Source organism: Tamandua tetradactyla, chromosome 16 (assembly GCF_023851605.1).
Source record: "Tamandua tetradactyla isolate mTamTet1 chromosome 16, mTamTet1.pri, whole genome shotgun sequence".
NCBI lineage: Eukaryota > Metazoa > Chordata > Mammalia > Pilosa > Myrmecophagidae > Tamandua > Tamandua tetradactyla.
The window spans coordinates 27,307,670-27,331,903 of NC_135342.1; the positions used below are offsets into that span (position 1 = coordinate 27,307,670).

The 24,234-nt window shown below is 41.6% G+C and overlaps 1 protein-coding gene and 2 long non-coding RNA genes across 5 annotated transcripts in view; 2 read left to right on the plus strand and 1 right to left on the minus strand.

Annotated features, from left to right (window-relative positions):
• LOC143660102 (uncharacterized) overlaps positions 1–12,675 on the minus strand; it is a 54,409-nt gene extending 41,734 nt beyond the window's left edge. For both annotated transcript variants that reach the window (XR_013163848.1, XR_013163847.1), the window contains exon 1: positions 12,293–12,675. This is a non-coding gene — a long non-coding RNA (uncharacterized LOC143660102). The remainder of the gene's footprint in view (positions 1–12,292) is intronic.
• Positions 12,416–24,234, plus strand: part of LOC143660039 (uncharacterized) — a 141,288-nt gene continuing 129,469 nt past the window's right edge. The window contains exon 1 of the mRNA XM_077133385.1: positions 12,416–12,813. Coding sequence (XP_076989500.1) covers positions 12,779–12,813 — 35 coding nt within the window. The 5' untranslated portion in view covers positions 12,416–12,778. The remainder of the gene's footprint in view (positions 12,814–24,234) is intronic.
• Positions 12,830–22,580, plus strand: LOC143660095 (uncharacterized). 2 transcript variants are annotated; one of them, XR_013163838.1, is made up of 3 exons: positions 12,830–13,096; positions 15,456–15,592; positions 15,915–22,580. It is a non-coding gene; the product is annotated as an uncharacterized LOC143660095 (long non-coding RNA). The 2 variants fall into 2 exon arrangements; XR_013163839.1 differs by having other exon boundaries at positions 15,459–15,592.

The following is a 24,234-nucleotide window of genomic DNA, read 5'->3' on the forward strand; positions in this document are numbered from 1 at the left end:
CACTGATGTATTCCCAGCAGTTGTTCTATACTGTTCCTGGCTATTTACTAGCTGCTCTGGAGGACAAACTAAATGGCTCCCTAAATCACCATCTTGCCCTGCATCATGGTCATTCTTGAGTCAAAGTCCCCAAGATGCCAATTCATGGAGGGAAAGGCCCTCATTTGATGTTGCAACAGGCTCACTGCTGAGCAAGATCTCTGCCACATGCTCATATGAGAGCAGCACTCCCTGGGGGCCCTGGGAGAGTACGTTTTTAAATGTACCACTTTCATTGGATGATATTCTGTTGTTGGGCATTGCCAAGGTGAATGTTTTGATTACCCAGAACCCCAGGCATGATGGACATTTCTGGCCTCAGAAGGACCTGAGAACTCCAATGATCCTTTCCATTTCCACTGAGGCCCAATAGCATGCCAGAAGTTATTTCTCAAAGAGGGAGTAGTACTGGGCTGCATCTGGGAAATTCATTTTTTTTTTTAATTTATTTTAATTTTTTTTTACATGGGCAGGCACCAGGAAATGAACCCAGGTCAACGGCATGGCAGGTGAGAACACTGCCACTGAGCCACCATTGCCCACCCCATAGGCTTTATTTGAATTGTGATTTCACCAAACTTTTAGGAAAAAATTGTGAGGTAATTGATTTTTTACTTCATATATATATATTTTTTTAATTAAAAAAATTTTTTAAACATGTACATTCTTACCATATGATCACTCCATTCTTGTTATATAATCAATAACTCACAATATCAACACATAGTTGTATATTCATCACTATGATCATTTCTTGAAACATTTGCATTAATTCAGAAAAAGAAATAAAAAGAAAAAAGAAAAAACTCATATATACCTACCCCTTACCTCACCCTCTCATTGATTGCTAGTATTTCCATCTACCAATATATTTTAGCCTTTGTTTCCCATATTTTTTTTCTATACCCCTTACCACTCCCTTTAATTGATCACTAGCATTTCAATCTACTAAATTTATTTTAACATTTGTTCCCCCTATTATTTATTTATTTTTGATCCATATGTTTTACTCATCTGTCCATACCGTAGATAAAAGGAATATCAGACACAAGTTTCTCACAATCACAAAGTCACAGTGCGAAAGCTATATCATTATACAATCATCTTCAAGAAACATGGTTACTGGAACACAGTTCTACATTTTCAGGCACTTCCCTCCAGCCTCTTCAATATACCTTAACTAAAAAGGTGATATCTATATAATGTGTAAGAATAACCTCCAGGATAACCTCTCTATTCTGCTTGAAATCTCTAAGCCACTGACACTTTACTTTGTCTCATTTCTCTCTTCCCCCTTTTGGTCAAGAAGGTTTTCTCAATCCCTTGATGCTGAGTCCCAGCTCATTCTAGGAGATCTGTCCCACATTGTCAGGAAGGTTTACACCCCTGGGAGTCAGGTTCCACATAGTGAGGGGGAGGGCAGTGAGTCTGCTTGTCATTTTGGCTGAGAGAGAGAGAGGCTACATCTGAGCAACAAAAGAGGTTCTCTAGGGGTGACTCTTAGGCCTAATGTTAAGTAGGCTTAGCCTATCCTTTGCTGGGATAAGTTTCATATGAACAAACCCCAAAATTGAAGTCTCAGCCTATTGCTTTGGTTGTCCCCACTGCTTGTGAGAATATCAGGAATTCTCCATATGGGGAAGTTGAATTTCCCCCCTTTCTTGCCATTCCTGCATCTGGGAACTTCTTGATCCAAAAAAGCCAGGGGTCTGCCAATTTCTATTGTTCCCTCCTTCTGCTGTGGGTCTGAGTGGTAGAAACATGTAGCTCTAAATGTCCTAGAAGTAAGGCAGCTGAAACGGTCACTTTACCTCCTTCAGGGCCTGCTCCTCTACTGTTCCTCAGTAGAAAGTACTTGTTTTCCATGTCACCTAATATAAGGGTGCCAGGAGGATAACAAGATAAGGAATATGCTAGCGCCAATATGCAAAAAGCACAAGGTCTGGGACCACAGGTGCCAAAGGGGCACTTCTGCATTTAAGCCCTGATAGTCTATAGTTATCTACCATGCTCTACTCACGTGTTTTTTACTGGCCACACTGAGCTATTACAGGCATAAATAGCAGATAGAAGGTCCTTTATGAGTTCATGTTCTAATTTGCTAGCTGCCAGAATGCAATATATCAGAAACAGGAGTAGCTTTTAAAAGGGGGAATTTAATGAGTTGCTAGTTTACAGTTCTAAGGCTGAGAAAATGTCCTAATTAAAACCAGTCTATAGAAATGTCCAATCAAAGGCACCCAGGGAAAGATTCCTTGGTTCAAGAAGGCCGATGAAGTTCAGGGTCTCTCTCTCTCAAGTGAGAAGGCACATGGCAACAAACATAGGGCTTCTCTCTCAGCTGGAAATACAGGCACATGGTGAACATGGTATCATCTGCTAGCTTTCTCTCCTGACTTCCCTTCATGAAGCTCCCTGGGAGGCATTTTCCTTCTTCATTTCCAAAGGTTGCTGCCTGATGGACAATGCTTCTTGTGGCTATGTCATTTTCTGCTCTCTCAGAATCTCTTTCTCCAAAATGTTTCCTTTTATAGGATTCCAGTAAACTAATCAAGACCGACACAAATGGGTGGAGATACCTCTACCTAATCCAGCCTAACAACCACTCTTGATTAAATCACATCTCCAGGGGGATGATCTAATTACAGTTTCAAACATACAATACTGAATAGGGATTAGAAGAAATGGCTGCCTTTACAAAACAGGATTAGGATTAAAACATTGCTCTTCTAGGGTACACACATTATTTCAAACCAGCAGTTCATAACATCCTTTTCCCCACCAGGGAGGTGATATTGCTACTACTGGACAATAAATGTGGTGAGAAGATGGGAACCCTGATCGTTTGTGTTCTGTCACTTGTCCAACCACGATGACCAAAATTTGTTGGGCTGTGGATGCATATCCCTGCGGTTGTTGCTAAGACATGCAGCAGTGAAGAATAATTTCCTATCACTCCCCAGAAAACATGACTACAGGGACATCCAAGGTGCCAAAGAGACCAAACCACAAGGTAGCAGCAACCTCCCTCCCTGTATTCATGTGGAATTGGGAGTGGAATGCTCCCAGTGCTGTTACCCTCTCCGCTCTGTATCTCCTTGAATGATAGTGATCTGGGTGCCTGCATTCAAAAGTGCCATGAAGTTTTTTTCACTGCCCCCAAATTGTACACACATTAGGACACATGGCCTATGGTTCCCTACCCACCCCCCAAGGACATTTTTAATTTAGTTAAGTCTGTTTAAAGAGGTCCCTCCCAGGGATCAGATTCCTCAGTGGGATGAAGAGGGGTGGGAGAGCATAGGGAATTTCCTCTTTTTCTACTGCTTTTATCAGGGGATTGTGGGGAGGAAACTGGGCAGGAACACACTGTTCCTTCCAAGCCCATTTGGGACTCCTTGTTGTAATAGCCATAAGAACAAAACTTGGTGAGTAGGGACCCCAAGAGGAAGTGGCCTAAAATGGGATTCCTTGCCCCAACATGGAGGGTATAAAAGCTCACTCAATTGCATCTCAGTGGAACCCTTGGGTGTGAAAGAGAACAAATTTGCCACTCTACTTGGGAGGCCATTTTCTAATAAATTCATCAATGTCCCACCACAAAATGGGAATCTGATGAGGGGCTAAATTCCTCTGGTGGGGGTAGAATATCCATGTGCCAAAACCCAGTTGTTGCAGCATGACAATGGTTTCCTCCTTGTTACTCCAGGGCTTAGCTGGAATTCAGGGGAGGTCATTCAGAGTGGGCTATGATCGTCTGGTCTCTGAAGGATCCCAGCAGAGGCTGTGACTGTAGAACATCTGCAGCCATACCATCAGCTGCACCCTTCCCATCCCCACCGCCTCCTCCCTTAATTTCAACTGACTAAGAGTTTGTTGGAGGATGGGGTTGGAAGGGAGGCAGCAAGATTGCTTTATTCAGCCTGGTTGATCAGGGTGGTAATGATGCCCTCTTTATAAAGTCGGGGACAGCCATGAAAGCAAATCCTCTCTAAGCTTCTGTCCATATCTATCTTCCAATTCTCATATCTCCTTTTCCATAAAAGCTTGCTCATCTTCTGTTCTAATAGTTTCCTGAATAGTGACCAGCCTCAGCCTCACACTAACCTCAAGATCAGTCTGGGCAGTCTGCAGTGCAGTTATGCCTGGTTCCAGAGTGAGAATAAATATAAGTAGTCATGAATCAGTCTCATTGATCTGAGATACTCCCTGGTATTCATGGCAGGATTCTCAGCCGGCCAACTCCCTGGTATTCATGGCAGGATTCTCAAAGGGAGAATTTCCAAAAATCAACCAACTCCATACTTCCCCGTGTACCATGCTTGTTATGCCAAAACCTGTGGAGCAAGTTGCTATGTGGAATGTCATGGGAACACAGGCTCAGGCATAACAGAAACTTTTTGCAAATGACCATCTTATTATACATAGTATGAAGAAAACAAAAGAGCAGGGGAAGAGATCCCATCCTGGCCTGTATCCCAGGGAGGCCAAACTGCTCAGGCCAGGTTTGGTGTATGGTAGCTCTGCATGCCCTACTTTGTGCTGGACAGGAGAGACCCTGTGCTGTTTGAGTATTAAGCAGGATAAATAACATCTAGTAAGATTAACATGGGGGTGCATGCTAAGCTCCACATCAACAAATCAAAAACCTAAGCAAAAGATGTGGCCTCTTTCTCTCAGCCAACTCTGCAAATAAATACACTACTCTCCCCCTGCCACCCCATGTGGGACATGATTCCCAGAGATGTGAGCCTCCCTGGCAATGTGGGACATGACTTCCAGTGATAAGCCTGGTTCTGACATGGTACAATTGAGAATGACTTCTTGACCAAAAGGGAGAAAAGAAATGAAACAAAACAAAATTTCAATGGCTAAGAGATTTCAAATAGAGTCAAGATGTCATTCTGGAGGTTATGCTTATACATTATATGGATACTCCTTGTTAGTTTCTCATGTATTAGAATAGCTAGAAGGAAATACCTGAAATTGTTGAACTGTAATCCAATAGACTGGATTCTTGATGATGACTGTATAACCATGCAGGTTTTATCGTGTGACCAGGTGACTGTGAAAACCTTGAGTGACAGTCCTTTCAACCAGTGTATGGGCAGATGAGTAATAAAATAGAGACCTAAATAAATAAATAAATAATAGGTGGGGAATAAGGGTTATGGGATTTTTGGGTGTTTTTTTTTTTATTTTTGTTTTCCTGAAGCAATGAGAATGTTCTAAATTTGATTGTGCTGATGAAAACACAACTATACAATAAAACTGTGTGCCACTGATTGTACACTTTGAATGGATTATTTGTTGTGTAACTGTACCTCAATAAAGTTGCATTAAAATAAAACCTAAGCAAGTTTGTTACATGTAAATGCCCAGCTTGCCCAGAAAACCAGATTTAAATACAGCCATACAGTTACTGCTAGCTAATTCCCTCATTCTTGTCACTTAATGTCCTAATTCCTAAGCAAACACCTGCATAAACCAGGTACAGTACAGGATACAGTCTGCCCTAACAAATACAAATTATTTCGCAGTGTTCTGGCTTATTCTGCCTGTAACAATCCATTGCACTCCTCTACCTGGCAATTGGTGTCTCCCAATTCATGAACTAACTCAATTAAACTCCCTGAGATCTAACCAAAATTTATTCAAGTTTTTATTGTAACAGTTATTTTGATGAATAAGAAGGGACCAAAGGAAACTGCTTATAACTCTGCAAATAACATGAATGACAGGTATGGTGCCCATACAAACCCTTTGTATCCTCTGTCTTTGCTGCCTCATCACAGTTGTTGGTGAGTTACTCTCAGATTCACTCTGCTCTTTTAGTGTTTGAGCTCTCCAAACTCATAGTTCCCGTTCAGGGGTTAACAGGTGGACTTTTCTCAGCGGGAAGCCCCTTTAGAAGGGTTTTGTTCATGGTCTATCTGCTGTAGGGTCAGTAGTATTTTTGCTTTTGGTTTGCTAATGGGCTTCTCAAATTCTGAGGGCACTCCACTGGCTGATATCCCACCATCTTTTAGGTTTCAGAATTGTAGGGCACAGAGTTGCACCTACTTAACGAAATGGCAGATCACTAAAGATAATTTAGAGTTAAACTGGCCCTTATGGGGAAATTTTCCACTGAATAAGATTATTCATCTTATAAGTACACTAGAAAACAGCAGGCTCCCAAATAAGGCAGAATGAATGGGATGCCTATTTCAATAAGCATTCCCAGTCTTCCCCAAAACTTCAAGATTCTAAAATAGCTACCTTAAAGTACTCCTAAAAAAAGTAAATCGAAAATTAAAAACTCAAACCCTTAATGTAAATGAGCATTCAGTTTACACCTCTCCTACCAAAACTGCCCCTACCCTTTATCCACCTTTGCCTGAATATTCCCACTCTACTGACACACAAATAGAATTGCTTTATTTTCTGGATGAGGAAGTTAAACAGTTATGTTTTGAAGTTAGAACCACTGAGGTTACTGGAGAACCACCACTCATAACCACGGCCAAAGGCTGAATTACGATCTATAATTAAGGAGTTTTCCAATCCATGGAAAGATCCTCAAAAAATTTTATTAGCAATTATAAATACTTATAGCAACTTAAGATCCCACGTTGTCAGATACTTATCAATTGATTCACATGTTAGTTGACTGGGGGGAAGCTCAAAAAATGGATGCATGACAAAACATAAAAAAATGAAAAAAAAATGGATGCATGAGGCAGACTGGCTAGAGCCTGGGGAAGATATTCAAAACCCCCAAATATTCACGGCTTTCACTGTAGGCATGAAAAGGTTAATCACAGCTCAAAAAATCACAGCTGATTTACCAAGAGCCATTCCTAAAGCTTTTCCAAGATGCACTGATTGGTCAATCATTTAAATCTATAACAACAACAACAATTTAAAAAAAAACCAGTGACTGTGGTAGATTTAAAAACTTAACTAGAAATACTTTTCCCTAAACACTCAGGATTTAAAGAAACAACTCCTGATGCTCAGGCTACACTGGTGGCTCTATTCATAAATGGCCTGTCCTCTGAAATAGGGTACCTTATTAAAAGACAAAGAATAGGTTGGGAGGCAATGGATCTAGTTGAACTTGTAACTATGGCTCACTATTATAATATGTGGATAGTTTATTGCTCTGCTCCTCTACTAAGGAGAAGCTCCTTAAGAGATTCTATTTACTCCAACAGCTGGCTCAAAAGGGACATGAAGTATCTAAGGAAAAACTACAGCTTACTAGAGACATAGTCTAGTACTTAGGTCATGATTTAAGAAATTCACCTATCACTAAAAGAATAAAACTGATAGAGGAAATCCCTAAGCCCATAACAAAAAGCTAATTAAGGGGATTCATTGTGTTGGCTGGTTATTGCTGACTCTGGGTTCCAAATTTTTCTTTACTAGCATCACCTCTTCAGGAATTAACTAAAGCCAATACACTTGAGTCTATACCTTGGGCTTACTCTCACTAAACAGGCCTGTAAACAACATAAAATGGCCTGATATTATCAGCCCCTCCAGCACAGGGGCTACCAAATTTTTCAAAGTAACATAAGCTGTTTGTTGATTAAAGAAATGGACAGGTTCTTGGTTTACTAACACAAGAATGTGAGGAAAACAGACCTGTTGCCATTTACAGCTTACAATTAGCTGCTGTGGCTCAAGCATACTCCACTAAAAGGAGAGGCCACAGCCACAAAAAATAGTGGAAATATCTGCAGAAATACCACTAGGTAACAATGTATATTTACAAACCCCTCATGCTGTCCAAAGCCTTTTAAACTCAGAATTTACTCAGCATCTATCTTCCAACTCACCAACTTCAATGAAAGACTTTTACCCTCACCTCCTAATTCTAAAAGATGCAATATCCAAAGCCATGCCAGCACTGGAAGACCTTTGTTAATAGACCTTTACCAGATGAAAATCTTTCTAGTTATTAACTGAATATCTCTTAATTAGTGACTTCCCATCCTGACTCATAAGAAACATCATTCAAACCCTGTCCTTATTCTATTTGTTGATGGATCTTATATCTGAGGTATTACTGGAAAATATTTCACTATTATTAAAATTGAGGTTCAGATGTATTCACTCAATTTTCTCTCTTAGATATGTCAATCAATCCCTAACTTTAATCAAATATGTTCAAAGCATCAGAGACTAAAAGACGAAACGGTCCCCATGGCTGAAAAACAAACTTGGCTAGCTGAAGGATGCATTTTAATACCAAGAGACATTTTTGGGTAAAGCAAGGATGGTTGCTTGGTACTTCCTGACTCTTTAAAGGAACTAGTCCTTAAAACTTTACAGTCCTTCTATCATTGTCATGGTCAGGTTCATGTGTCAACTTGGCCAAGTGATGGTATCTGTTTGTCTGGTTGGGCAAGTGCTGGCCTGTCTGTTGCAATGAGGCCATTTCACAGAATTAGATTATGATCAAGTCAGCTGCATCCACAGCTGATTCCATTTGTAATCAGCAAAGGAGAGGGTCTTCTGCAATGAGCGATGCTCAATTTAATCACTGGAAGCCTTTTAAGGAAGATTCAGAAGAGACAGAGTCTCTTCCTGCTTCGCTGGCAAGCCTCTCCTGTAGAGTTTGTTGAGACTCTCCACTGGAATCGTCAGCTTCACAGCCTGCTCTGCGGATTCTGGACTCTGCATTCCCATGGTCACGTGAGACACTTTTATGAATTTTTTATTTGCGAGTGTTCCCTGTTGATTCTGTTTCTCTCGAGAACCCTAACTAATACAATCACCATAGTACCAACAAAACGACTCAAATATTAAATAAAGATTAGTGGAGAAATTTTCATAAGGCTGTTACCTGCATTTACAATGAATGCATAATTTGTCAACAGCACAACTCGGGTGGGTAGGAGGGAACCATCCCACTTGCTAGAGGTTATACACCACCACCCATTGGCCCCTGTGAGCATTTACAACTAGACTTCATTCAACTGCCACCCAGCATGAACTTCAACAACGTCCTACTGACTGCCTGTTTATTCTCTGGATGGGCCTTTCCTTGTTGAAAGACTAAAACCTTTTAGAAAATATATTCCCTGCTTGGGGAATGCTTTCAATCATTTCTAGTGATGAAGGCACTTATTTTACTGGGTGGGTCATTAAAGCTTTAACTAAGATTCTATAAACAAGTTGCCATTATTATTGTCCCTACCACCTTCAATCCCCTGGAAAGGTAGAGAGAATAAATGGCATTTAAAACTTAAAATGTCTAAATTAACCCAGGAAACTAAAATTTCCTAAAGTTCTTCCATTATTTCTTATAGCTCTTCTTTTGAGAAAAATCAACATGAAATTATCACTGCAAGACCTATGTCAATAGGCCTTCATCTTAAAAACATTGATCTCCTGTTTCCCCAGCAAGAGATAAATCAATATTGTAAATTCTAATGACTTATGCAAAAGATTATCTTCAAAAGGTAAAAGATACATTTCCAGATCCTAATCTCCTTCAGACTCACCACACCCTAACTTCCTGCGATTGGGTATACAGGAAACTACATCAATGCAAAACAGCCTTTGAACCATGCTGGAAAAACTTTATCAGATACTCTTAAATTCTGATACTTCAGTCAAACCGGAAGGCATTGAATCTTGGGTTCACATCTCACAACTTAAAAAGTCTTCCCCTTCCCTTGACTGGACCTGGACCAAACTGGGGACCAACCACTAGAATTTATCAGGATGAGAAGTAGATGGTTTCTGTCTCAAAGTAGACAGATTCTGCCCAAGATCACCAAACAAGACTCCATAATCCTATGTTCCTGTCAGTGAAGACATCATATTATCATTATTCCTAAGAATTATTGTTACATTTACATTGTTTCCTCAACTCTTTTGCACACCTTTTCCATCTTGCTCAGAAAATGCTACCACGAATTATGTTTAAACTGTTCTTGTTTGTCTCTTTCTTCCTCCTTGCCATGGCCTGGAAAGACAATAACATAATTCACTTTTCCCAGGCCATTGCCAAAGAGGGACTATTGGATTGGCCATCATAAACCACTATCTCTTCATGATCTAGGGGATCTGTCATTCTGCCAGTGAACAATTTTTTAGGGATTCCAAATGCCACTTTTTCTTACAATTAAGCTAGCAAATCACCCCTTCTTATAGGGTCATGCTATTATAGCCAGTTTCACCCATGCCTTGTTTTAACCTCACAAGCATTGTAAACAGATCAGATCTGTTAGGTCTCAGAACAGATCCCCCCACCCACCCACCCTCAGTTTCCCTGGCAGGTCCAGGAATCCGGATATGAATTAAATACCCATCCCGGCTGTGCTACATCCTGCAGATGGCAAATGAAGATATCCCACACAACTAGAACTGCGGTCATAATCTATTTTTGCTGATAACACTCTTCCCTAACAGTGCCTCACTCTGCCTGATACCTGCGGGTGCACATCGAAGAAGAATAGTGCACTGATGCCTCAATTTATCACTCCCAAAGTCAACAAGCCTCTCTGTTAGCTCAGCCTTGCTGGAGCTATTTTTTCTTTAAAAGGTAGCCCCCCTAAGAGGGGGGCCGAGGCCACCTTTCCAAATCCCACAGACCTCTGGGTTGGTGGCTTCTCTCTGCTTCTTCCCCAATAAATCTTCTTTACTTTGATTTACTGTCTCGTGTGGAATCCTTAATGACTCTGTGCCTAACAAGACCTATCCCGATGGCCAAATTCATTGTGTTAGCACATAATTGGCCTAGAGATTCTCTCACTACAATATTACTTGTCCTCATAACTCCCACTATGTATAATGCTTCATTTAAAAATGACATTTTATTTTAGTCCTTTTTATATACTGGATATTGTGACAATTCCACAAGCATTGCAGAGTAACATATAATCAAACCCATATTGGTGTTCTATGTGCAACTTTTGAGTTATATTTTCATTTGTGGAAGGGTCTGAGACCGTGACCCACACTCTCCATATACCTGGGCATTTCAATGTATAGATGTTGGTAAATGTCAGGAAAAAGTAGATTGGGACTTTCAGTAGTTCCCTTCAAAATTTGTAACAAATCCAAAGCTTCACACTGTATTACTTGATGTAATTTATATTCACAAGCCTGACGCTGGATGGACCTCTTTTTTGGGCTTTTATTTCCTTGGTTAGAGTCCTCATAAATGGAAATATGGTCAGAAACTTATTTATAACAGTAGGAGAAATTTCTGAGTGTACTGCAAAAGCTATTGCTGCACAACAGTAAAACCTAAGCAAGTTTCTATTTCCCATAAATGTCTGGATCCCCCAGAAAACCAACTTTAAATATAGCCTAGAAGTTATTGCCACCTAACTTCCTTATTCCTAAGCAACCACCTACACAAACCATATTAGGAAACATAGTCGGCACTAATCAGTAAAAAGCCTCTCCCAATGCACTTGCTTATTCAGCTTTTAACAATCTGTTGCTCTGTACCACAGAACTCTTCTCCTCCTCTGGGCGGTTGGAGTCTCCCCAAATCATGAATTGAGTCAAACTTTCTAAGATCTAACCAAAATTTGCTGAGGTCTAAATTTTAAGTATTTATTTATACACCCGAGGGGTAGGGGGGCCCTGCCACTGAACAAAAAGCACGCATCAAGCAACTTTTTTGCAGAGTTCCTTTCTGTATAAGCAAGTGAGGCTATTCCACTAGACCTAAGGTCTCTCTCAGCCTGTGAAATGAAACATATTGAAGCTTTTGCACACAAAAGGATGGGATTAGGTGAAGGCTGGGAGAGGGCAACTGACGTGCTGAGTGTGTCAGTGACTTCCCAGCACTAAGACACAGAAAAGCTAATTAATTAGATCTAGGTAACATCAAGTCCAACATTTTCACAGTGATTATGGGGTCCAGAATCAAATGACCCTAGCATACTGTCTCCGATAAAGCCGCAGCATCAGAGATCTCACAGAAACACACAACGCGACCGCGGCCACACAAACGGCAGCAAAATTTCCCACGACCGCAAAGGTCGCTGGTCTTAGATATGCATGATTCATCTATTACATATGTGCTTAATGGCTTCAAAAATTGCGGTCACTATGCATACTGTTGTATAAACTATTTTTCTCACATCACAATACACCAGAGATTTCCGACCCAAAATTTCACGGGGAAATCCCCTACACGGTCACACCATGTCGTTCTTTCCTCTTTTTACTGCTGTCTAGAGGCTGAGGCTGGGTCTGGTATTGTTCATTCCGCCAAGGAACCCTAATCTTGGCTCACCTTCACGCCGCTGAAGTCCAATCTCGAGCGTACCCAGACTCAGACGGAACTAATGCTATAAAGTAGTGCTTTCTTCACGGATAAGGCGTTCGAGGGACCGCGAAGATCCCGCCTACCGCAAGGAGGAAGCACTTTTTGTTAGGCCCAAGTCTTGGCCCGCCGAGGCCTTTGGGAAATGTGGTCCAGAGCAGGAAAGCATAGGGTTCATTCAGATTCTTCTCAGCACCGAGTTGCACTTCCAGGTTCTGAGTGCCGCGCACAAAAGATACTAAGCTGAGCTCCTCGGCGATCTGCACGCACTTAAACACTACAGCTGTTTATTTTCCCTACTTGCAAGCAGGAAGGCCATTCCCGTCCGGATGAGCCGCGGGGCCTTCTGGGAAATGTTGTCCAGCATCTAAGGGATTTGCTCTCAGCCAGAGTCTGCCTTGACCTCAGTGGCGCCCCTCCCTTGGCCAGGACTGGTTGTTCCACTTGGGCGGTGTTATGTGGAATCGGGATCTGTGTCCGCGGGCTCGGTGGTGAGTCCTTGGGGGGGGGGGGGGGAGGGGGGAATCTGCTAGCTTTCAGTCCGTGACTTTTTGTGCTGGATAGTAATGAGGGCCTGCGAAGCTGGTGCCATGTTGTTAAGAGGAGAACGCCAGGTGGCGGCACGTGGGGGAACTACGCAAGTCCGTAGTTCCCTGAGGCCTGGGAGTGGTATGTGAGGGACCGTGAATGTGTGGCCTGCTGTGGCGTGGTGTGACTGTATTTACCAAACGCGCGTCTCTGATTTACGTGGCCGTGAGATCGTGTGGATTTTTGGTGGGTGTTCTTTTCCTTTCAAGTTTCAGTATGAGTAAAGCAGTATGTTTGGTGGAGTATGGTTGTGTCGATGTGCGAAAGTACACCAGTGCTGCGTTTCGTTGGGTATGGTATTGAAAATATTTTCTTTTATGAAACATCAGTAACACGTTATTTTAGGATTTATTTTTAATTTTTTTTTTTTGCGAGGATTAGCTACGTTGTTTTGCATGCATACTAAAATAATTCATGCTTCTTGCCCCATCACAAAATTCAGAAAAGTTCAAACAAAACGTTTGTAATTCATAATTCTACTAGCCATGTAAATAAACACTGTCAAGATCTTACTTCCCATTTTTTCACCCTTTCCTTTGTGAATTGATATGTATGATTCATCTATTACGTATGAGCTTAAAGGCTTCAAAAATTGCAGTCAGTATGCATACTGTTGTATAAACTACTTTTCTCACATCACAATACACCATTAATATCATTACATTTATATAATTACAAATATATGTCATTATTTTAAAGTTTTTCATGGGATACCTTTAATGCATTTACCCCTGTTGACGGATAATTTAACATTTTGCCACTTCTTGCCATTATAAACAATGCGTTTATCAGCGGCTATTTAGCACATGCTATGAAGAACTTTTCTAAAAATTTTTTTTGCAGGGGCCGGCTCCTAAAAAGTGGAATTGATGGGCCAAAGTGTATGCCCTTATTAAAGACTCCCTAAATCTGTCCAACTGTTCTCCTGTATGGTTTCATTAATTTTTAGTGTTATTGGAATAGTTCAAGACAGCCTATAACCTTATACTAATAATAACAGTGGAAATAATAATTGTTAATAATCTTTGTTAACTTCAGAGTTGTAAAATAATTTCTTCAATTTGAAGTTGTTTAATTAAAACTGAAGTCAAACATTTTTGTATCTGTGAATTATCTGTTGAGATAATTACCCTGTTTTTCTAAAGTAGTGTTCTATTTTCAAATTTATTTTTCAGAGTTTTTCATGTGTTAAGGATTCATTCACTGATCCATTCACCATTTATTGAACACTGTCTGTGCCACAGGCACATTTCTAGTTAATTGGGTTATGACAATGATCAAAAGAGACTGTCTGCTATCATGGTTTTTACATTATTGTGGGCCAGATAATAAATAAGGTAAGTAAGATCTAAAGTACACTAAATAGTGGAAAATATGAAGAAGAAGTAAAGCAGGATGATAGGTAGGATTCGGAATGGTAGTTGGAGTTTTAGATGGGGTGCCCAGGAATGGCATCCTGAAAAGGTAGCAATAAAGGCGTAAAGTAAAGAACTAGCTATTTTTATACCTGAAAGAAGGTATTCCAGGCAAAAGGCCCTAAAGGTGGAATGTGCCTATTAAAGTGAAGAGGTTGGTATGACCAAAATAGAATAAATAACTGGAGTGGGGACGAGGATTGGGGAGTAGTGGAAAATGAGCTAAGAAAAGTAGTTGGGGAATCAGGGACATTGAGGACAGATCAGGGTGGGCCTTATGAACTAGTGATTTTGGCTTTTCCTTAAGTAAAATGGAAAACTGCTGGAGAGTTTTCAGCAGTGGAGTGATAGTATTATCTTTTTACATTTTCATAGGATTGCTTTGGCTGCTTTGATGAGAATGGATAAATGAAATAGAAATGGGGTAAGGTGATAGCAGAAGTACACAAGGGTAGAAGCAGAGAAATAAGAAAACTATTGCAATAATCTAGGGAAAAGATGTTGGTGATATAAACCAGAATAGTAACAGTGGTGAGAAGTAGTCATATATTAAAATAATCTGAAGGTAGAGTCAACTGAAGTGCTTGTCAAGGGTAAAGGGAACATGGAATGGGTAGTGGAAGAAAGTAGTGGTAAATATGGACTACGACTACGTGATCAGTTACAGAAATGAGGATCGTGATACTGTTTTGTTCCTGTTACACTATTTAAGTTGTAAGATATCAAGTTTAAGAATGAATATTACCCAAGGACTTGCACCCTATTCTGGAGAGAGTTAATGTGTTTCCAGTTATATGCAAGACAGTTGAGTACTGTTAGGTGAAAGAAATAAAAGGTGTTTTTAATGTTTTTTATTTAGAAATTAGGTATGGTTCAAGGAGATATATATAGCTGCCAAGTTGACACGGAGTGGACTGTCATGGTCAGCTTCATGTGTCAACTTGGCCAAGTGGTTGTACCTGTTTGTCTGGTTGGGCAAGTACTGGCCTGTCTATTGCAATGAGGACGTTTCACAGAATTAGATCATGATCACGTCAGCTGCATCCACAGCTGATTCCATTTGTAATCAGCCAAGGGGAGGGTCTTCTGCAATGAGTGATGCTCAGTCTAATCACTGGAAACTTTTTAAGGAGAATTCAGAAGAGACAGGCTCTCTTCCTGCTTTGGGTGGCAAGCCTCTCCTGTCGAGTTCATCCAGACCCTCCATCGGAATTGTCGGCTTCACAGCCTGCCATGCAGATTTTGGACTCTGCGTTCCCATGGTCACGTGAGACAGTTTTATAAATTTTGTGTTTCTGAGTGTTCCCTGTTGATTGTTTCTCTAGAGAACCCTAACTAATACACCTAGCCTTTATAATACCTAGTTATTTGGATTAGGGACCTGTTCATGCCAACTCTTCAACCTAACCAACCAAAATATCCCTAAAATTAAGTAAAATCCCTTCAAATCAGTCAAACATTCAAAGCCTCTGTGGTAGTTAGATTAAGTTGTCAACTTGGCCAGGTGAAGACACCTAGTTCTATTGCTGTGGATATGAGCCAATGGTACGTGAACCTCATGTTGCTGATTTACATCTGCAGTCAGCTAGGAGGCATGCCTGCTGCAATGAATGATGTTTGACTAACTGGCTGGTGCTTAAATTAGAGAGCACAACACAGCACACCCCAAGCACCTTGGCATACCTCATCTGAGCACTCGCAGCTTAGCCCAGGCCTTTGGAGATGCAGAAAGAAAGCACCCCGGGGATGTTGCTGGAACCCAGAGACCTGGAGAGAAGGCCAGCAGAGACCATCCTGTGCCTTCCCACATAAGCAGAACCTCAGATGAAAGTTAGCTGCCTTTCCTCTGAAGAACTATTGAAATAAATCCCCTTTTATTAAAAGCCAATCCGTCTCTGGTGTGCTGCATTCTGGTAGCTAGCAAACTAGAACAGCCTTCTACTAATATCTTGTCCAAACCAAATTCTCAACTACAATAGCCTTTTTCTAACTGAAATCTGTAACAAAACAAGAGGCCCCACAAATGCCTCATTCTCCAGTGTACCAAAAAAAAAAAATGTTCTCCCACTTCTTTACCACAATGTGCTATGCTATGGAACAGCCCATCTAAAATTCAACCCTTGTGAAACACTCTATCCCTCTCTATGTGAAGATGAACTTTTCTCAGGTCATATAACTAGAACCCCCAGTCTGTTTTCCTCCCCATTAACACATGCCAAGTCTGGCTTCAAGGCCCCTCTTTAAGTTCTCTCTATGGTGGGTACAGGATACTATTTTTTATGTAGAAACACAGCTTGCTTATAAGTTCCTAAACATTGGACAGGAACCATACTATTGTTACATTAGATTCTGAAGCCCAAATTTTAACACCTTCTGAAACGGCTTCCTCAGGGCAAATTCCCAATCTTGGCTCTTTTCTTGAAAATCACCTAAACAAACCTCTAACACATAACACTAGAACTTTAGGCCATATTCGTGGATGCTTCAATCTATTTTAGAAAACCCAGGACTAGGCTACACTATATATTGAAGCTTTTTCTGGTTTATTGGCACCCCCCTGCTAGAAGCCTCTATCCTAAACATTTCCCGGATGATGCAGCAATCAAAGGATGCCACTATCGAAGCTCTAGAAGAATAAGAACAATCTTTAAACAGCTCAGCAGAGGTGGTATTACAAAACAGAAAAACCCTAAATGTCCTAACTGCAGTAGCAGGAGAAACCTGTGCAATATTAAATGAAATCTGTTTTTACATAAACAATACAGGTCGAGTGGAACAAAGTTTAAAACTATTAAAAGAAAATGTGGCCATAATAAAAAATAGTTTAACAAATGTAGATTCTTCTTGGTTAGAAAAATTTCTCTCATGCTTTCTTTCATTCTTTCTACTCCATTACGAGCCATCCTGCTCTCCCTAATTGGGCCACTAATTTTGCTCTTAGCCCCTTGTCTAGTTTTATTCACCAGTAAGCAGCTGCTGTAACCAACCCAATGCCTGAGAACATATTCCTGCTGCAACAGAAATCCACAGACCTAATCCTTGACAAGCACTTCAGTTGGCCGTGGTTCTTTGCCTGGTGGGATGACCCAAACCTTCATTCCTGAAGTTTCAGAGTCATTGGTAGTCCTGCCTGGATTGGGTTGTTGTAGTTTTCCATTGATTTAAATCACAGGGCATGGTAGTACTAAACGATGCCCTAGGTGATCTCCTATATTCCAAGAAAAGTCTTCTTTAACTCCATTGTGTAGTTGCAGTCCTATTTCCCCCTGATAGGGTCAATCACCCCAGACAATAATGCAATCCCCTTCTTGGCTTGTTGATCCAGGGCATGAGTAGCACAAAGTGATCAGGTGGTAGTCATAGATTCCAGCTTAATGGAATCATTGTTGTTTCTCCTGGTGGAAGCATTCCCCGTTTTGGAACTAAAACCTGTAGACAGCAGAGCTCAGGGTCTCAGGGACAGGAAGCAAAAATTTTCCTGGTGGATCACTAGGGGTAATAGTGAGTGGCACCACTCCCATTTCCACCCCTTGTTCCTGGACCCATGGATCCTGGCTATGGGAGAAACAGCACCATGCAGCGGACGCTGATTCAGAGCATATACAGCTTTCTGGAAAATTTTACCCCAGCCTTTCAAGGTATTTCCACCTAGTTGGCACCATAATTGACTTTTCAAAAGGCCATTCCACTGTTCTATCAATCCAGCTTCTTCTGGATGATAGGGAACATGGTAAGAACAGAGAATTCCATGAGCATGTGCCCATTCCCGCACTTCATTTGCTGTGAAGTGTGTTCCTTGATCAGAAGCAATACTATGTAGAATATCATGATGATGGATAAGGCATTCTGTAAGCCCACGGATGGTAGTTTTGGCAGAAGCATTGCATGCAGGGAAAGCAAACTTATATCCAGAGTGTGTGTCTATTCCAGTTAGAACAAATTGCTGCCCCTTCCATGAAGGGAGTGGTCCAATGTAATCAACCTGCCACCATGTAGCTGGCTGGTCACCTCGGGGAATGGTGCCATATCGGGGGCTGAGTGTAGGTCTCTGTTGTTGACAGATTGGACACTCAGCAGTGACTGTAGCCAAGTCAGCCTTGGTGAGTGGAAGTCCATGTTGCTGAGCCCATGCATAACCTCCACCACGACCACTTTGTTCATGAGCCCATTGAGCAATGACAGGAGTTACTGGGGAAAGAGGCTGACAGGTATCCATACAATGGGCCATCTTATCCGCTTGATTATTAAAACCTTTCTCTGCTAAAGTCACCCTCTGGTGCACATTCACATGGGACACAAATATCTTCATGTTTTTAGCCCACTCAGAAAGGTCTATCCACATACTTCTTCCCCAGACCCCTTTGTCACTGATTTTCCAATTATGGTCTTTCCAAGTCCCGGGCCATCCAGCTAAACCATTAGCAACAGCCCATGAGTCAGTATACAAACGCACCTCTGGCCGTTTTTCCTTCCAAGGAAAATGAACATCCAGGTGCACTGCTCAAAGTTCTGCCCACTGGGAGGATTTCCCCTCACCACTGTCCTTCAAGGACACCCCAGAAAGGGGTTGTAGTGCTACAGCTGTCCACTTTTGGGTGGTACCTGCATATTGTGTTGAATCATCTGTAAACTAGGCCCGAGTTTTCTCTTCCTCAGCCAGTTCGCTGTAAGGAACTCCTCAAGAGGCCATAGCTCTGGTCTGGGAAAGAGAAGGCAATGTGGCAGGAGTGGAGACCATGGGCATTTGGGCCACTTCTTCATGTAACTTACTTGTGCCTTCAGGAATTGCTCTGGCCCTATCTTGTATATACCATTCCATTTTACAATAGAGTGCTGCTGTGCACACCTAACTTTATGGCTTGGTGGGTCAGACAATACCCAGCTCATGATAGGCAGCTCAAGTCTCATGGTAACTTGGTGGCCCATGGTTAAGTGCTCAGTCTCTACTAAGGCCCACTAGCAGGCCAAAAGCTGTTTCTCAAAAGGAGAGTAGTTATCTGCAGCAGATGGTAAGACTTTTCTCCAAAATCCTAATGATATAGGGGTCTGCCAAAGGCTCCAGACAGCATCTCTATTTGCCACTGACACTTCCAGCACCGTTGGATCTGCTGGATCATATGGCCCAAGTGGCAGAGCAGCTTGTACAACAGCCTGGACTTGTCGCAGACCTCCTCTTGTTCGGGTCCCCACTCCAAATTATCAGCTTTTCTGGTCACTTGGTAAATGGGACGGAGTAGCATACCCAAATGAGGAATATGTTGTCGCCAAAATCAGAAGAGACCATTGTGCCTCCTTCTTGGTTGAAGGAGGGACCAAATGCAGCAACTTATCCTTTACCTTAGAAGGGATATCTTGACATGCCCCACACCACTGGACACCTAGAAGTTTCACTGAGGTGGAAGTCCCCTGTATTTTTGTGGGATTTATCTCCCATCCTCTGACACACAAATGCCTTACCAGTAAGTCTAGAGTAGTTGCTACTTTTGTTCACTACATCCAGTCAAGATGATATCATCAATATAATGGACTGTGTGATGTGTCATAGAAGAGAAAAAGGATCAAGGTCACTGTGGACAAGATTATGACACAGGGCTAGAGAGTTGATATACCCAGAGAATTGATATACCCCTGAGGTAGGAGAATAAAAGTATATTGCTGACCTTGCCAGCTGAAAGCAAACTGTTTCTGGTGGTTCTTACTAATAGCTATTGAGAAAAAAGGATTTGCCAGATCAATAGCTGCATATCAATTACCAGGACATGTATTGATTTGCTCAAGCAATGATACATCTGGAACAGCAGCTACAATTGAAGTTACCACCTGGTTGAGTTTATGATAATCCACTGTCATCCTCCAAGACCCATCTGTTCTCTGCACAGGCCAAATAGGGGAGTGGGATGGGGATGTGGTGAGAATCACCAGCCCTGCATCCTTCAAGTCTTTAAAAGTGGCAGTAATCGCTGCAGTCCCTCCAAGAATCCAGTATTGCTTCTGATTTACTCTTTTGCTTAGTAGGGGCAGTTCTAGTGGCTTCCACTTGGTCTTCCCAACCATAATAGCCCTCACTGCATGCATTAGAGAGGCAATGTGGGGATTCTGCCAGTTGCTCGGTATGTCTATACCAATTATACATTCTGGAACTGGGGAAATAACTACAGAATGAGTCTGGGGGCCCACTGGACCCACTGTGAGATGCACCTGAGCTAAAACTCCATTGATCACCTGGCCTCCATAAGCGCCCTCTCTGACTGGTGGACCAGAGTGACATTTTGGGTCCCCTGGAATTAATGTCACTTCTGAACCAGTGTCTAATAATCCCTGAAATACCTGATCATTTCCTTTTCCCCAGTGCGCAGATACCCTGGTAAAATGCCGTCGGTCTCCTTGGGGAAGGCTTGGAGGAAGATTAACAGTATAAATTTGTGGCAGGGTAACAGGGTTCTCCCCCAAAGGGTCCTGGCCTCCCCTTCATTCAAGGGGCTCTGGGTCGGTAACTTCTCTCAAGTCTGGAAATTGATTAAAGGGCCGTGACTCTGTGTTTTTGTGATTCAGGTTAGACTTCTGGTCACTTAACCTAGAACTCTTTTGTTTATACAGCTCAAACAAGAATGCCCTTCTATTGTATTTCTAGGTATCCCATGATTTACTAGCCAATGCCACAAATCTCTGAGTCATATAATTTTGACTCCTGCTTTGAGTTTGCTGTGTATCATAATAGCCACATCTACCCTGTCTTTGGTGATTAAGTGCTGCCACCTGGCTTCTGCCAACTCGGGATCCTGTCATCCCCTTTGTGTTTAAGGATTCCAGCTCAGTGACAGCAGTTCCTGCAGTAATATCTGACCTACAGAGAAGTGCAACAGAGCTCTTCAGGGATGATGGTGCTAGTCTCACAAATTTATTTCTCACTGTTCTGGTAAAAGGTGCATCCTCCGAACATTCCTGGGGTGTAAGAGCAGGCTTTGCATGATAAATCCACCCTGACATTCCAATCTCTGTAAGCCTCTGGATCTCCTCATCTACCTTGTGCTAGGGCAGTTCTGGCATTCCAACCTCAGGTAATATTGGCCACCTTTTGATCTATGTTTCAACCAACCATGCAAACAAACTGTTAATACCTTTACTATCCCCTCAAGCTATAACATTGAATGCAGAATCTCTGCTTAGTGGTATCAATAAATTCAGCCTGAATCTGCCTTATATTCCTCCCAACATTATCCCACACCCTTAACATCCGTTGCCACACATATTCCCCTGATTTGTCTATAAATCTTGGAAAACCCACACAGTTCTTTTGGAGTATAATAATACCTCCTCATGGGTGATACTTTGTACATCACCTTTAGGGGCCTGTTGGGACTTTAGTTATAGGTCTGGAAGAAATGAGGGGTGGTGGGAGTGGGTCATGAAAAGAATTAGAAATATCTTCCAAGCCATTTGCTTCAGGACCTTCATTTGCAGTTTCATCTGGTGAAACAGGATTGATCACTCTAGGGCTAATCCTCAAGGCAGCCTGGAGGTGGGGCGGCTGTGTTCTCAGGGCAGACTATTATAGGATTATCTAGAGAAGACTCAGCATGACCTAGGGTTTCAGCGTCACCCCCGAAATCATTATCAATCCATATGTCACCATCCCATTTTTCAGGGTCCCACTCCTTTCCAATTGAAGCCCTCACTTTAAAGGCAGATACCATGCAACACTGAGATTTCAGTTTATGTTGTATAGTTGCTGCTCTAACAATAAGATTCTGATTGTGATTTTCAGAGATCTCACGTCTACAGCTACAAGAAATAAGATTTTCCTTCAGGATACTCATAGAAACGTCTAAATCTTTCAGACGGTGCTTAAGCTTCTTGTTTGAAGCCTTAAATCCATCCCTTTCACCCCTTAATGTAGCCAGTGTATCTAACAACAACCAACCTACATCTCTATACCTCTTATTTCTACAAAACTCTGTAAAGGTGTGAAAAACATTATCCCCCAGAGCCTGGCTTTGTACAAGCAAAGCATTAGGAGAATCGAATGGTGATATTTTGACTATCTCTTTTGCCAACTCACTCCATGGATTGGGAGTGTCATTCTGATTATGGGAATCAGAATCCTTAGTGCATTTGAGTCCAGTCAAAATATAAAAGCATTCATAATCACCCATTTTTAAGATTCTGTTTCTTAAGAACCACTCCTGGTACCAAGATGTATTAGTTAGGGTTCTTTAGAGAAACAGAATCAACAGGGTACACTCGCAAATATAAAATTTATAAAAGTATCTCAGTGACCATGGGAACGCAGAGTCCAAAATCCGCATGGCAGGCTGTAAAGCCAACAATTCTGATGGAGGGTCTGGGCAAACTCCATAGGAGAGGCTTGCCAGCTGAATCAGGAAGAGAGCCTGCCTCTTCTGAATCTTCCTTAAATGGCTTCCAGTGATTAGATTGAGCATCACTCGTTGCAGAAGACCCTCCCCTTGGCTGATTACAAATGGAATCATCTGTGGATGCAGCTGATGTGAGCATGATCTAATTTTATGAAATGTCCTCATTGCAACAGACAGGCCAGCACTTGCCAAACCAGACAAACAGGTACCACCACTTGGCCAAGTTGACACATGCACCTGACCATGACACTAGATAATTGGATTATATCTTCCGTATATTGGCTGGTAGAGTTACTTTGGTGCCCCAAGATAGAAAGCTGGTTTCATTGATATTATGAAGCTGCTGTGGGTGCTTGGCACCCATTTCATGAGAGTTGAATTAAAGGTTAGGGTATAATTGCAGAAGGAGCTGTTAAGGTGTCCTGAGTTAATAGCTCAGGGATTGGGATCATTTGGGAAAAACATAGATAGGGCTTAATATTAGTCGTGGTGCTGTTTCAGTGGGTCCTGCGCTTTTTGGTTCTGGTCAGTTTTTTGGTTCAGGGCTTTTCTCTGATTTTGAATTAATTTTTTATTTCTGCCCAATTGTAAATTTTATGCCAAAGACTTTATTTTTAGGTGGGTTGTTATCTGCATAAGGAATTTCAAATCCTTAGAATTGGGGAGGTATTGTAGGCAGCATCTCTATGCTTACAGGGAAAGCTGAGACAGAGAAGTGTATAGATTTGGGACAGATCCAACAATTTGTTTTATTCGTGACTATAGCAAAAGATTTGATAACAGGTGCCAATGGGTGTTTCAGGTTGGGAAGATAGACATGTTATTATATGTAGGAATGTTGTAAGCTGAAAAAATAAGATGTTGAACAGACATTATGTAATTAAGAGATCAGCTATTAGAAAGATGAGGATGAAGGAGTATATGGTAATTTGCTCAGGGGTGTAATCTTGTAAATTTCCCTGAAGCCAGAGGTCAGTAATGAGTTCTAAAATGGCTTGCAGAGTGAGAGGGCCTTCAAGGGGTAGCCAGCCTAGATTGTCAGAGATTATTTGCAGAAATGTGAAAGCGGGAGGGGGTGGTAGTTTCTCATAAGGCTAAAACATAAAAGACTGCTTAAAAATTATTTATAAAGCTAAAAATTACTTAAAAATTGTTTATAAGGCTAGAGGGCCTCTTCATGCTTTAGCTGTATGAAGAGGAAAAGGAGTTTATTGTGGATATTTCCACCATCAAATTAGGGTAAAGTTAGTTTTGGGGAAATAATGAAGGCGGATTTCCTCTAGCAAGGCTAAAATTGCTATTTGGAGAACAAAGATAAATGCAAGGATAAAAAATACTAGATAGCAGATGGGCCAAGCTAGATCACTCATTCTATGCTAGGGTTGTTTTGGAGATCTTAAGTGTTCCATTAGGTATGCACAGATATTGCTGGTTGGGGTCCCTCGTTGGATTGGTGTGGATGTTGGGGTCTATGTCAGCTTGTTGTTGAGTCAGCTTAAGCCTGGAGAGATGAACCCAAAACATTAATCCTGAT